At 40.8% G+C, this 14,487-nt stretch overlaps 1 protein-coding gene across 4 annotated transcripts in view; it reads left to right on the top strand.

The window, feature by feature from the left end:
- rerea (arginine-glutamic acid dipeptide (RE) repeats a) overlaps positions 1–14,487 on the top strand; it is a 655,730-nt gene that overhangs the window by 171,183 nt on the left and 470,060 nt on the right. For all 4 annotated transcript variants that reach the window (XM_072245215.1, XM_072245214.1, XM_072245212.1 and 1 more), the window contains exon 2: positions 406–851. In XM_072245215.1, the coding sequence (XP_072101316.1) occupies positions 551–851 (301 nt within the window). In that variant the 5' untranslated portion in view covers positions 406–550. The remainder of the gene's footprint in view (positions 1–405; positions 852–14,487) is intronic.

Here is a 14,487-nt window from a genome sequence, read left to right as displayed (position 1 = left end):
GTAGTCCTGCCGAAGGTTATCACACTGGAATATTAGAGTACAGCGTTTGCCTTTTATTCTGTTGGGTTTTAATCTTTGTCAGTATTGAAGGAGAAAGATGTGATGCATTTATCAGTACAGAGGAAGGGAGAGGCAGCCTGTCTCTTGGGTATCATTGTAGCCTGCCTCTTGGGGTATCTGATCTGCCACTTCCTTGTGGTTGATATTTTGCTTGCGAGGTAAAATGGAAACTGCTAACTTACATGTTTTGAAGATATAGTGTGACCAAGGTCCATCTTATCCTTTGTAGCCTCTCCATTCCTTTCGATTGTACCTTATTTTCATTGACATTGTACTTGGCTATGTATATAGTGGTAATTGCGTTGTGGACAAAATTTTGTAATCCGCTTTTTCTTTTTTTTCTAGCCGTTCCTAACATTTTGGGGTTATTGGAGTGGCTGGATTTTTTCTGGAGTTGAGCATCAAATTCAGAAGACTGAAGCCCAGGCTTACTGTCTACCTTTCACGGAGGCCAAGCCGTGAGAGGACAGAGGAAGGAACGTGGCGAATCATGACAGCAGATAAAGAGAGAGATCGTGATCGGGATAAGGAGAGAGACAGAAGAGATAAACGAGAGAGTGAACATTCCAGGCCACGGCGCAGTTGTACTTTAGAAGGAGGTGCCAAAAATTATGCAGAAAGTGACCACACGGAAGATGAAGACAATGACAAGGATAGTGCTACAAATGAGGAGTCTGGTAAAAAATCCAAAATAAAGAAGCCACCTAAAAAGAAATCACGTTATGAGAGAGCAGAGACTGGTGACATAACTTCGTTTGTTACAGAGGATGATGTTGTCTACAGGCCTGGAGGCAAGTAGTATTTCATGATTGATTTTCTGTATGGTATTTAAAAAGACATTAATAAATGCCAAGATTATAGGGGTAGTTGTGTCAATGGGTTCAAATTACAAAATAAATTTTGAGTGATCCATCTTTGGTCATTTGAATCTTTGAACTTAATAATATGCCTTTAAAGTCAATGTGATGTAGCTCTTTTCCTTTATTAAGAGCTGTAATGATGACGTTGCCTCATGTAGTTACAGGTAGTAATGATTTTGCCATAGGTGTAATGATTGACTTAATTACTTGCAATTGAGTCAATTGTTTTGAAGTTTGAATCTCAGAAAACTTTGTGGTATGCAAGGGTAATTTCAGTTATTTTTTTCACTTAGCAGTCTTAAAGTGGAATGCTGTAAATTGTCATCTACCACACTCTCCAGTCTATCAGAAACTGTTACCATGTACATTTCCATGTTTTCTGCTTGCCTGCTGAAGAATTAAGATGTCAAGCTTGTTTAATGTCATGTCATTTACAAGTGTAAAGGAAAATAAAATAGTTGTTACGCTGGATCGGATGCAGCGCAAAAAAACACAAGATAAAGGACACTAATAAAGAAAACAATAAATATAAATACATAAGATAGCGTATATACATTGATCCATAAAGTGATGTTAAGCACAGGAATGTCTGTACATAAGGTGACTGACAGGAAATGATAAAGAAGTGGTGGAAGGGGGTGTGGTGGAATGGGTTAGTGGTGGAGTTGTTGATCAGCAAAAACAGATACTGCTTGGGGAAAGTAACTTTTTGAGTCTGGTGGTCCTGGAGTGGATGCTACATAGCCTCCACCCTGATGGGATAGGGCAAACAGTCCATGAGCAGATTCATGATAATGTTGACCTTTTGCTGACACCTTTCTGTATATATGTCCTTGATAGTGGGTAGGCTGGTGCTGGTGCTGCAATGGGGAGTTTCCACTACCTGTTGTAGAGCAGATAGCCGCTTTCAGAGTTTCAGAACTTTTACTTGTACTCATGGTGTTACTTCCTGATTCTGAATCATATCAAGAGGATTGATGTTTCTTTTGTTTGAAATTAATTTCTTTTGACAGATTTACTGTAATCTAATGTCTGAGCAAACATTTCTCTCTTTCCTTTTACACTTTTGGCAACATAGTTTTAAATTTACTACGAGTCTGCTGGAGGCTGAAGAAGATAGCCTGCACTGGGGTTATGTGTGTGTGCTTGGGTGGGAGGGAGGAATGGGGCTTGTTTTGCTGTTATTTTTGTTCTGTGGAACATTGTGGACTTGCTCTGTTGGTGCTGTAATGTGTCTGGCGACCCTTGCAGAATGGCCCAGCACACCCTAGAATGTATTGGTTGTTAACGCAAGTGATGCATTTCACTGAATGTTTTAATGTGCCCATGAGTAATAAACAAATCTTAACTCTTGAAAAGGTATGTTATCTTTTTTCATAGTTCGTTTGGAAATTTATAAGCCCACGTGTTATTAGCCCCTTAGAGTCAGGTAATTGCACAAGGCAAAATGGAAGTCAGAATTCATGGAAGAAATTGTTCAGTTAAGATAATACCGTTTAAATACAAAGTGAACTTCCTTGAACTCCCAGAACAAACTTGATTATTCTGTTCACTGGCTTGAAATTTATATTTTCCCCACTTTTGACCTGTGGATCTCTGCGTAAATATTAATATGCTGTGAATTCACATCAGTGGCGTCAAGGAGTCAAATTTATTGGAGTATCTATTTTTATCCACTTTAATACTTCCAAAGATACTTTCTTGTGATGGGAAAGGCTAGGATGTACCCTTTACTGGTACTTGTATGTTTCCATTTTTAATAAGACATAAGCAGCTGATTTGGTTTTGGGACGTGTCATAGCTGAGCACAATTTAGTTTGCACCTTTGTGTCCCATTCATTGAGAAGCATTAGCTAGAGATCAGGTGTGATGTGGTAGAGGTGGTACTGCCTGATTTAGCACTCAGACATTGAGGCTTTCTGCAGACTTCCTGCTGCTTCCAGGTCTTACTTTAAAAAAAACATGATGACACTGAAGTCCTGATGAAGAGTCTCAGCCTGAAATGTTGGCTGTTTATTCCTCTCCATAGATGTTGCCTGATCTGCTGAGTTCCTGCAGCACTTTATGTATGTTATGACACTCAAGTTAATTTTGAGGAACGAGTTTTTAATTGCAATGAGTAATTATGTTCTAGACCAGGGGTAGGCAACCTTAAGTACAAATGATTTTCTAGTATGTATTATTCATTAATTTGAGGCAAAACATAACTACTGTAGATGTATTTAAATGGATAATTCCCATATTTCAAGTTTTTTTTAATGGCATTTATCTGGCCCACCATCTGCTCATTAATACGCAATCTGGCCCACAGGGACAAAAAGGTGCCAACCCCTGTTCCAGACAATGTTTTCTTATCTATAGTTCTCAAATATTTTCATTGAAGTGTACTGTAATCATATGCTCCTCCTCTTAAATACGGGCTATGACTTCTAATTTTTTTTGCGTTGTTCTGAAACTCTTTCTTTGTTGCTGTTTGAAAACTTTAAACACAAAGTTAAGTCTCGAAATAGTATTTAGTTTCCCAGTACGCTTTTTCATTAGATTGCATATTCAATTTTGAAAGTATCTCAATCAGTATGAGTGGTATAAATAGCATAAGTGCAAGCAGGCTTTTTCTTCTGCGGTTGGGCAAGACTAGAACTGGAGGTCATTGGTTAAGGGTGAAAGGTGTAATATTTAAGCAGAATCTGATAGGGAGTTACTTCACCCAGAGGGTGGTGCGAATGCGGAACGAGATGTGAGTTGTGACGAGAATGCACATAAATTAAGATGTTTGCTGGCCTGGGCTAGCACCAGTGGCATCAGCAGTTGGTCTGCCACCTGTCCTCAGGAGAAGGAGAGATAAGGAACACAATGCAGCAGCATTTGGAGATGTTAAATGAAGGAGCCATCAGTCTGGGTATTGTCAAGATCGGCTCCCCCTTTGAACCCTGAACTGTTTGAAGTGTGATGGACAGGCGATACCCCAGCAGGGGGATAAAAAGGGACAGGTTCGCTAAGGTAAAGACACACAACACCACGAGGTAACGAGACCCTGGAAGCGGTGCCCCCCCCCCACAAGTCAGCGGGAGTCGTTTGGAAGGCTGGTTGCGGAACCAAGCCATAGACGCACAGGATGGAAAGGTACGATCAGCGGGAACCCGGTGTGTGTCCACCCTTGCTTGGGTGCCAGGTTCACTGCAGAGGATCGACCGCATCTGGAGGAGGGGTCACAGTCGGTGACCTCAGGTGACATCACAAAGGACTCGCCCGAAAAGCTGCTTGTGAGCAATATCGCAGGTCTGTGTGTGGAAGCCGTTTTGAATGATCATTCGTTCTTGTTCTCTCTCTCCTTCCCCCACGTTGTCCATCGCCACGGCAACGATTACTGCAAACTGAACTAAATTGGACTGAACTTTGCGTCACTTTGAAATTGGTCATTTTCCCCTAGACAATGATAGAGCTTGATTGATCCTGTTATCTTAATTCGGTGTACATGTGTGTTTATCATTGCTGAACTGTTGCATTTATTATCCTTTCGATTACTGTGTTGCTTGTTTCTTTAATAAAACTTTCTTAGTTCTAGTAATCCAGACTCCAACTGAGTGATCCATTTCTGCTGGTTTGGCAACCCAGTTACGGGGTACGTAACAGAGTGGAAGGGGTAGATGTGGATTTGATTGCAACATTTAAGAGAAGTTTGGATAAATACATGAATGGGAGGGGTATGGGTAGCAATAGTCCAGGTGTGGGTCAATGGGACTAGGTGGAATTAGTTTGGTGAAGACTAGATGGGCTGCAGGGCCTGTCTCTGTGCTGTAGTGCTTTATGGCTTGAATTGAAAAAGCTTCTGCTGAAAGGTCATTGATGAGAAATATTAACCTTGTGTTCCTCCACAGATTCTGCCTGACCTGTTGACTATTTCCAGCATTTGTAGTTTGAATTTGAGAAACCTTGTTGACTGCAAGTGGTTAAAGTGATAAACTTCAGCAAAGCTCTATGATGTTAATTGTAATGGTGGCTTGCTGTGACCTGTTGCTGTTTCAATGCTGGCTGGCTATTATAAACACCACTTTGAAATAGTTATTTCCATTGCACAGTGACATATACCAGCAGGCATTAATGGTGATCACAAACTGCTGTCAATAACAGTAATTCCAATTCCCAGGACAAAATGGAAAGCTCAGAAATAGGAAAATAGTGGAAAACTCAAAGCTGGTTTATTGCATTTATGCAATTGTGAAAACAATGGAATCCTTGCTGTTGTTATGTGATACCTGTCAGTCTCCAATTTATGTTACAGAGTCGGTGTCATTAGAAGAGATTTATATACCTCCATAGCTGGTTTGATTCACTGTCATTTTCATCCACAGTGCTGCAAATACCACTGCCATCCGGTTTATTTTCTGTCATCATTTCCCTCCTTCAGATTTAACATGATTAACTGTAGAGATCTTCAAATGTCAATGATAGTTTTCAGCAAATGTATGAATGAGAGTTTAGAGTAAAGCTATATGTCTCAAGAGGCTTTATGAGAAGAGAGCTATAAACAAAGAAACAATTCTTGGTGCTATACCAATTTGCTTGGTGGAATAAACTTTGGAGGTGTTGGCAGCAGAAAGGTCATGTTGAGATGATGCCATGCGGCATTTTGTTTTGCTTTTACTTAATTATTGCCTGAAGTCTGGTTATTGTTGATAAGAATGAATGGCTTTCAACTTTCTGTCAAGCCATTTTAATTCCTATACACCTTGACTTCATTTGCCTAGATACGAATATGTGGAACGTTTTAATACATTTGAAGCAACAAGCCACATGGCATATTGCTGTTTGGCTTTGGTCAGTGGTGAGAAGGTGCTAAAATCACCAAATTGCTGCAACTTGATACCTTCACTGAACATTTCGTAGTGTCATGTGCTGCTAAGTTCTTCATGGCACATGACCTGATCACTGCCTAATTTGGCCTTTCATTTGGTTTCTAAATGGTAATGGCAATAGAAATGCTTTTGTAAAGAAATCATTATCAAAAGACTTAAAGAATCCCACAAACCAAAGCTTGACTAGATAACTTCCAGATAACCTATTGACTTCCGACCAGTGGATTTTGCAGTCTGATGTAATTGGTGTTTGTGAAAATACTTGGTTTCTCTGCCATTTCATAGCAGTACTGGGTTTGATAACAATTTGAAAATCCAGAAACTGATTAGTCGTAAAGTAAGGGTATTCATGGACTTGGAGCTATCACAATATCTCAAGGGGAGGAAAAAAAAATTAGATTTACCAAAAAAAAAGTGGCTAGAAAAGTGCAGGAACTCCAGTAACTAGCTAGCAAGCACAATGGATGTGGTACTTCATATTATTAAGACCGTCTATGGCCCAGGGATTCACTCTACTGAAAGACCACAAGACAAAGGAGCAGAAGTGGGCCGTTCGGCCCATCGAGTCTGCTTCGCCACGCCACCATGAGCTAAACTTTTCTCCCATCTAGTTCCAATTTCTGGCTTTTTCCCTATATCTCTTGATACCCTGACTAATTAGATACCTATCAATCTCCTCCTTAAACACCTTCAATGATCGGGCCTCCACAGCTGTATGTGGCAACGAATTCCAAAAATCCATGACCCTCTGGCTAAAAAAGTTTCTCCTCATCTCTGTTTTAAATGGGTACCTTCTAATTTCTAAGACTGGCCTCTTGTCCTGGACTCACCCTCCAAGGGGAACAGCCTTTCCACATCTACTCTGTCCAACCCTTTCAACATTCGAAATGTTTCTATGAGATCCCCTCTCATTCTTCTGTACTCTAATGAATATAGTCCAAAAGCTGACAAACACTCCTCATATGTTAGCCCCTGCATTCCTGGAATCATCCTCGTAAATCTTCTCTGAACTCTCTCCAACACCAGAACATCCCTTCTAAGATAGGGGGCCCAAAACTGCACACAGTATTCCAAATGAGGTCTCACCAGTGCCCCATAGAGCCTCATCAACACCTCCTTACTCTTGTACACTATTCCTCTTGAAATGAATGCCAACATAGCATTCGCTTTCTTTACTGCAGATCCAACCTGGTGGTTAACCTTTAGGGTATCCTGCGTGAGGACCCCAAGTCCCTTTGCACTTCTGATTTTTGAATTTTATCCCCATCTAAATAATAATCTGCCCGATTATTCCTCCTTCCAAAATGTACAACAGTACATTTCTCAACATTGTATCTCATCTGCCATTTCTTTGCCCACTCTCCTAAACTGACCAAGTCTCTCTGCAACCTTTCCGTTTCTTCAACACTTCTTGCTCCTCCACCTATCTTGGTGTCATCCACAAACTTAGCCACAGAACTATTTAATCCATAATCTAAATCATCGATACACATTGTAAAAAGCAGCCCCAACACTGACCCCTGCGGAACACCACCAGTAACCGGCAACCAATCAGAATAGGATCCCTTTATTCCCACACTTTACTTTCTGCCTATCAACCAATGCTCTAACCATTCCAATACCTTTCCTGTAATTCCATGGGCTCTCATCTTATTAAGCAGCCTCTTTGCGGCACCTTATTGAAGGCCTTTTGAAAATCCAAATACACAACATCCACAGCCTCTCCCTTATCAATCTTATTTGAGATTACCTCAAAAAATTCCAATAGGTTGGTTTCATGAAACCATGTTGGCTTGGGCCTATGTTGTCATGCACCTCAAGGTACTTCATAACCTTGTCCTTGAGGATCAACTCCAATAATTTTGCAACTACCGATGTCAGACTAATAGGTCTATAATTTTCTTTTTGCTGCCTCCCTCCTTTCTTAAACAGTGGAACTACATTTGCGACTTTCTAGTCCTCCGGAACCATGCTAGAGTCTGTTGATTCCTGGAAGATCATTTCCAATGCCTCCACAATCTGCAAAGCCACCTCCTTCAGAACCCGTGGGTGCACTTCATCCGGTCTGAGAGACTTATCTATTATTAGTCCATTTAGCTTCCCAAGCACTTTCTCTCTGGTAATCTTGACTGTACCTAATTCTATTCCCTGAGACCTTTGGCTATCAGGTATATTGCTAATCTCTTCCACAGTGAAGACTGATGCAAAATACTCATTTAGTTCCTCTGCCATCTCTTTGTTACCTATTATAATTTCTCTAGCATCATTTTCAATCGGTCCTCTATCTACCCATGTCACTCTTTTACTCTTCATATATTTAAAAAAAACTCTTGGTATCCTTTTTTATGTTAATTGCCAACTTCCTTTCATAATTCATCTTTTCTTTTCTTTCCTAACATTTGTGCCATTTTTCCATTCACGACTTTCTTATTTCTTGGAATATATTTTTCCTGCATTTTTCTTATTTCTTGTAGGAATTTCATCCAATTCTGCTGTACCGTCCTTCCATCTAGCTTACTTTTCTGATCTACTTGGGCCAGTTCCTCTTTCATACCACTGTAATTTCCTTTGTTCCACTGAAGTATCGATACACCTGATACCAGCTCCTCCTTTTCAAATTTGAAACTGAACTCAATCATATTATGATCACTACTTTCAAGGGGTTCCATTACCTCCAGCTCCCTAATTGCCTCAGGTTCATTACACAGCACCCAATCCAAAGCAGCCGATTCCGTGGTGGGCTTATGGACAAGCTACTCCAAAAAGCAATCCCATAGGCATTCTACAAACTCCCTCTCCTGAGATCCAGTACCTTCCTGACTTTCCCAATCCACTTTCATATTTAAATCCCCCTTAATTATCTTGACATTTTCCTTCTGACACGCTTTTTCTATTTCCAGCTGTAACTTGTAATCCACATCCTGGCTGCTGTTTGGAGGCCTGTATATAACTGCTATTAGTGTCTTTATGCTTGCCATTTCTTAACTCGACCCATAAGGATTCTACCCCTGATCCTATGTCCCTTCTTTCTAGTGATTTGATATCCTTGCTTACCATCAGGACCACGCCACCCCCTTCACCTACCTTCCTATCTTTCCTATACACTGTGTATCCTTGGACATTCAGCTCCCAATCACATCCATCATTTAGGCTTGACTCGGTGATGGCCACAATGTCATATCTTTTAACCTGTAGCTGTACAACAAGGTCATCCGCTTTATTTCTAATGCTGCTTGCATTTAAGTACAGTACATTTAGCTCAGTATCTGTTACCAATTTTGCTGTATTTCTATCGCGCAGCAAATTATCCTGTCTATTCACCTGCCTGTCCTTCTTGCCATCTTTGCTGCACAGTATCTTTGACTTATTTCTATTTTCCTCTTCCTCGACCCTAACAGCTATATTAAACAATCCCGCCAGAATATTAGTACCCTTTGAGTTCAGGTGTAACCCATCGTTTTTGTAGAAGTCATACCTCTCCCAAAATAGATCCCAATGATCCAAGAATTTGAAGCCCTGCCCCCTGCACCAGTTACTTAACCATACATTCATCTGCTTAATTCTGCTATTCTTCCCTTCATTAGCACGTGGCTCAGGCATTAATCCTGAGATTATTACTCTGGAGGTCTGGCTTTTCAATTTTCTTCCTAGCTCCCAGTAATCTTCCTTCAGGACCTCCTCTCTTTTTCTGTCTATATCATTGGTACCAACATGTGCCAAGACTTCTGGCTGCTCGCCCTCTCTCCTCAGAATACTCTGGACCCAATCTGAGCCACCCTGTACCCTGGCAGCAGGGAGGCAACACACTATCTGGGTATTCTTGTCCGGCTCGCAGAATCTCTTGTCTGTTCCCCTCACTATGGAATCCCCTATAACTACTGCATTTCTCCTTGCTGTCTTGATCACAGCACTGGGCAGAGTGCCAGCGTCCCATTCGCTGTGGTCTTCCTCTGTCAGGTCAACCTCTCCAACAGTATCTAAAACGATATATCGATTTCTGAGGAGGACTGCCACAGAGGTGCTGTCCACTATCTCTCTATAGGTATTATCAATCACCTCCTCACTTTCCCTAATTAGCTGAAAGTCATCAACTTGCAGCTCCAGATCCCTAACACGGTCCTTAAGGAGCCTCATCTCAATACACCTGGTGCAGATGTAATCCTTGGGAAGGCTGGGAATTTCCCACGGTCCCCACATCTGACTCTCCAAGCATAACACTAATCCTAGATGCATACCTCCAGTGCTACTGTTATTACTAAATAAATAAACCTGTAACTTACCCCTTTACTATGAGACTCAACGGTCGCAGGAAGCCTCTTCCTGTTTCCGCCTAAGCCCGTTGAGCCAAAGCCCTAACACTTCGCGCCCTCTCACTCCGCTGCCTGCTAGATATGGCAGTGTTCTTTTCAAGCCTTCCGCGCTCTGAGGTCACGTGCCTGTGCAGACCCAGCCTTACCTCACTGGGAGCAAGCTTGCCCTTAGCCTCTGCCTGCTGAAGCCTCCCTACTCTGTCTCCCACTACTCTGTCGCCCGCTCCGTTAATCTGTTCGCTTTTTAAACTTTTCTGCTGTCTCACAGGCCGACTTTCACGCGCATGCGCAGTCATGCCCTGTTCAAGCTGCCAAAGAAATGACCGTCCCTTCTCAATCTGCTTGCTTTTTAAACTCCCACTGTCCCACAGGCTGACTTTCCCACGCTTGCGCAGTTGTGCCCCGTTCAAACTGCTGAAGAAATGACCCAAAGAAAAGACCAAAGCAAAGATCAAAAGAAAGCACGTAATTAACTGTTGGAAAGAGAATTTTGGTGAAGTTCTCAAGCAAGACTCTCTTTGAGATGAATGTTCTTGACATCATTCCATAACACACTTGATATTCTATAAGGCCATTCAGCAGCTGACAGAGAATGCACAATTCCTGATGATAATAAAACACTGTGGAGAAATACTGCTGACATGAATTTATAATCTGTTACCCTCATCTGGGAAGAGTAGCACATCCCAGGGGACTTCAGCAATTTTGTTGTAATTACTCTGTGTGAGAGAGAGCAGCAAGATACCATTGTCAGACATTTAAAGGATTCTCCTGAACATTCTTGCCATACTGCCTTAAGAGGTACAATGGACATGATCTTCACAGCTTGATTATCCACTGCGTGATCTTTGTCAACTTCAAAACTCTTTTAATAAGAAGGAATTATAGAGAATTATTCTCAAATTTGACTCTCCTTAGATCTTTATTCTCATTCTCCATTAGCAACACGACACCATCATCCAAACCAGTGGATTCATTAATAAGCCATACTAGGGCTGAGCAAGGGGATCTCATTGCATTACAAACAGAAAGGATTCTACACATGCTGAAAATCCAGAGTAACACATACAAAATGTGAGAGAAACTCAACGGGTCAGGCAGCATCAAAGGAAGGAAATAAACAAGCAACGCACATCAAAGTTGCTGGTGAACGCAGCAGGCCAGGCAGCATCTCTAGGAAGAGGTACAGTCGACGTTTCAGGCCGAGACCCTTGATGTGTGTTGCTTGAATTTCCAGCATCTGCAGAATTCCTGTTGTTTGCGAAGGAAATAAACAATCAATTTTTCAGGGTGAAACCCTTTATCAGGATGAGTCCTCCTGATGAAGGGTCTGGGCTTGAAATACTGACTGCTCATTTGCTTCCATAGATACTGCCTGACCCACTGAGTACGTCCATCTTTTTGTCGATGTGATCATTGTTTTTGCCTTTGTTTACATTTCTTTGCTGCAGTACTGCATCCTGTCTCCAATGTACTGTACCCTGGATCTTCATCTCCATTCCAGAAGAAAGATTGTTACCATCTTGGTCATTTAGTATGCTGATGATGCTTGTGTATATATATGTTCAGAAGGTGGACCTTACAACAACATCCATCATCAAGAACCCCCACCGTCCCAGTCATGCTCTCTTCTTGCTGCTGCCATCAAAAAGGAGGTACTGGAGCCTCAGGACTGATACCACCAGGTTGAGGAAGAGTTATTACCCTTCAACTATCAGGCTCCTGAACTAGTGTGGATAACTTCACTCACCTTAACTCTGAACTGATTCCACAACCCATGGACTCAATTTCAGACTCCACAGCTGGTGTCTCAGTATTATTTATTTACTTTGATAATCAAATTACTTTGAAGTTTGAAGAATCCTAAGCATCTGGAATAGCGCTCTACCTGTGTTGGAACACTATTCTCTGCCAGTCAAGATCCATGAGAGAAAAAAAATATAAATTGCTTTCTCAATCTCTTGGCAAAACTGTACAATAATGACATAGTTAACTTCTACCTCCAGTGCATCACCATAGCCTTTGGCTAACTGAGGAGAGAGGGGAAAGTATTTGAAGAGCAAACATCTTCCTCCCTGTGCTCCTGGTAATTTCTGCTGGGGTGGAACTCAGTCTAGCGTGTATGTTGAAAGAAACTGGGGTTGGATATACAAATAATGTGATGTCTGAGAACCAGCTAAGGGTAATTGGAGCTCTGATACTGGGGATGTTGACCTGGCTGGCTCATATCATTCAGAGTGGTCGTGCTATGTTGGTGCTGGAATGTGTGGTGACACTTAAGGCTGCCTGCAGCAAACCCTCAGGCGTGTTGTTTGTTAACGCTAGTACATTTTTCACTGTATGTTTCGACGTACACATGATAAACTTGAATCTTGACTAAGTATTTTACCCCAAGTTCCATAAGGACAAATTATTTCCAGGAAGATGGGAAAGATATTTTGAAGATGTTCTCAAAGCCTCTGTGGAAAAGAGGGTTCATTCCCTCTGACTTGTGACTCCTCAAAGTAGAAGAGGAATATCTAGGAAGGCACTGAATGCTTTCAGTCTCTTCAACGAGAGTATGTGGAGGTCATGCACTTGGAGACAAAGGAGCTCACAACATCCGTATAAAGCCTATCACCTATTCCATCATATACCGTCAGCCCTGGCCATTGTAGTGTCTGGAGATCCATGATATTACTTTTCAACAAGCTTAGATTACAAAGAACTGGAGTGAAAGCAAGTCACCTATGACCATGAGAACTGCTGATCCGTTTACAGTTATTTTTTAAGACTAGCTACATTGTAACAGCTGTCCTTGGTGATCCCTCTCAAGGTTTCTGTTCAGAGATGTCTTATTCAAGAGGGAGGTTTGCAGTAAAACTCTTAAGAAATTGCCGACTTATTTAATGCTGTCAGTTGACTTTGCAGATTGGCATTAATATGTGTGTGGAAAAACTCCTAAAATCATGTTACTTCACTGTTTGTCAAGCGAGGTGCTTTTCATTTATCAACTCAAATGATCTTGCCCATAAGGCCTAAAGTTTGCATTATACAGATAGGAAGATGATTGGTTTTTAGGCTAAATCCACATTTAGAACAATACAAGTAATATTTGATTATCATAACAGTATTAGCCACTAGGTGAAAAAGGCAGAAATTTTACTTGTTCCAGTTGACAATGAAATCAAAGTCAAAATTCTAAGTAAATTTATAATCAAAGTATGTTTATGTCACCATAGAAAACTTTGAGATTCATTATCTTACTGCCATTTACAGAAAAATAGAGTACTATGGAATTTATGAAAACTGTACATAAACATATTACCATACATTCTGTCTTTTTGCAATTGACCCATTTTTGCACTTTCTTCAACAATTATATCAATTAAGTTTTGTAGTTCATCCTCTGTACTTGCAATTAACACAGTGTTATCTGCATATCTGAAATTATTGATGTTTTCACCACCAACTTTGCAGACTGAGAATAAACGGGGAAGACATAAAACAAGTACAGAACTTTTGCTACTTAAGAAGCTGGGTGACATCAGATGTCAGGTGCAACATGGACATCAAAAGAAGAATAGGGATGGCTAAAGACACCTTTACGAGAATGAAGAGTATACTGACCAATACTAAACTAGGCATGACAACCCGCCTCAGAGTACTGAAATGTTACATTTATCCAGTTATGTTATATGGCTCAGAATGTTGGACAATATCTAGTAATATGAGGAAATGAATTATAGCAGCAGAGATGTGGTTTTTGAGGAGGATGCAAAGAATATCATGGACGAAACGAATATCTAACCAGGATGTCATGAACAGAGCAAACACAAAAAGAGAAATAATGTATGAGATCATGAAAAGGCAACGTAACTTCATTGGACATGTGATTAGGAAAGAGGAGTCAGAATGCACGGTAATTATGGGAAAGATTAAAGGGAAGAAAGCAAGAGGAAGGCAAAGGCAAATGATGATGGAGACAGTAGCCAGAGAACTGGAAATGAATACCAATGAATTGATCCACTTGACCCGAAACAGGAGTGTGAGGGCCATGGCAGTCAAAGCTCCTGATGATGATGATACATAAACAAAGACAGATAAGCTGACAGTATAAAATTGACAATAATGGCTTATCATTGAATAACCAATGAATCTTTCATTACATTGCCAACTGGCTGACTGCTCAGGCCATTTCATGGGTTAATATCTATACATGTTATATTGACTAGTAAAGATCTGCTTTGTTAAAGTGAATTCATTGTCTGAAACAAAGATTGTATCCTGGTATATCTAGTATATGCCAGTTTATAAACAATGCCATTTGAGTCACCTCAATCTAAAGAAGCATGATGACCTTACAAGCAAAGCTGTAATCTTGTCACTTTCATTCACTCAAATGCCTCAATAAATTATTAT

The sequence above is a fragment of the Mobula birostris genome, chromosome 27, assembly GCF_030028105.1.
Source record: "Mobula birostris isolate sMobBir1 chromosome 27, sMobBir1.hap1, whole genome shotgun sequence".
In the NCBI taxonomy this organism is placed as follows: domain Eukaryota; kingdom Metazoa; phylum Chordata; class Chondrichthyes; order Myliobatiformes; family Myliobatidae; genus Mobula; species Mobula birostris.
The sequence above is the reverse complement of the archived record's forward strand: the minus strand, read 5'-3'. Positions and strand labels throughout refer to the sequence as shown.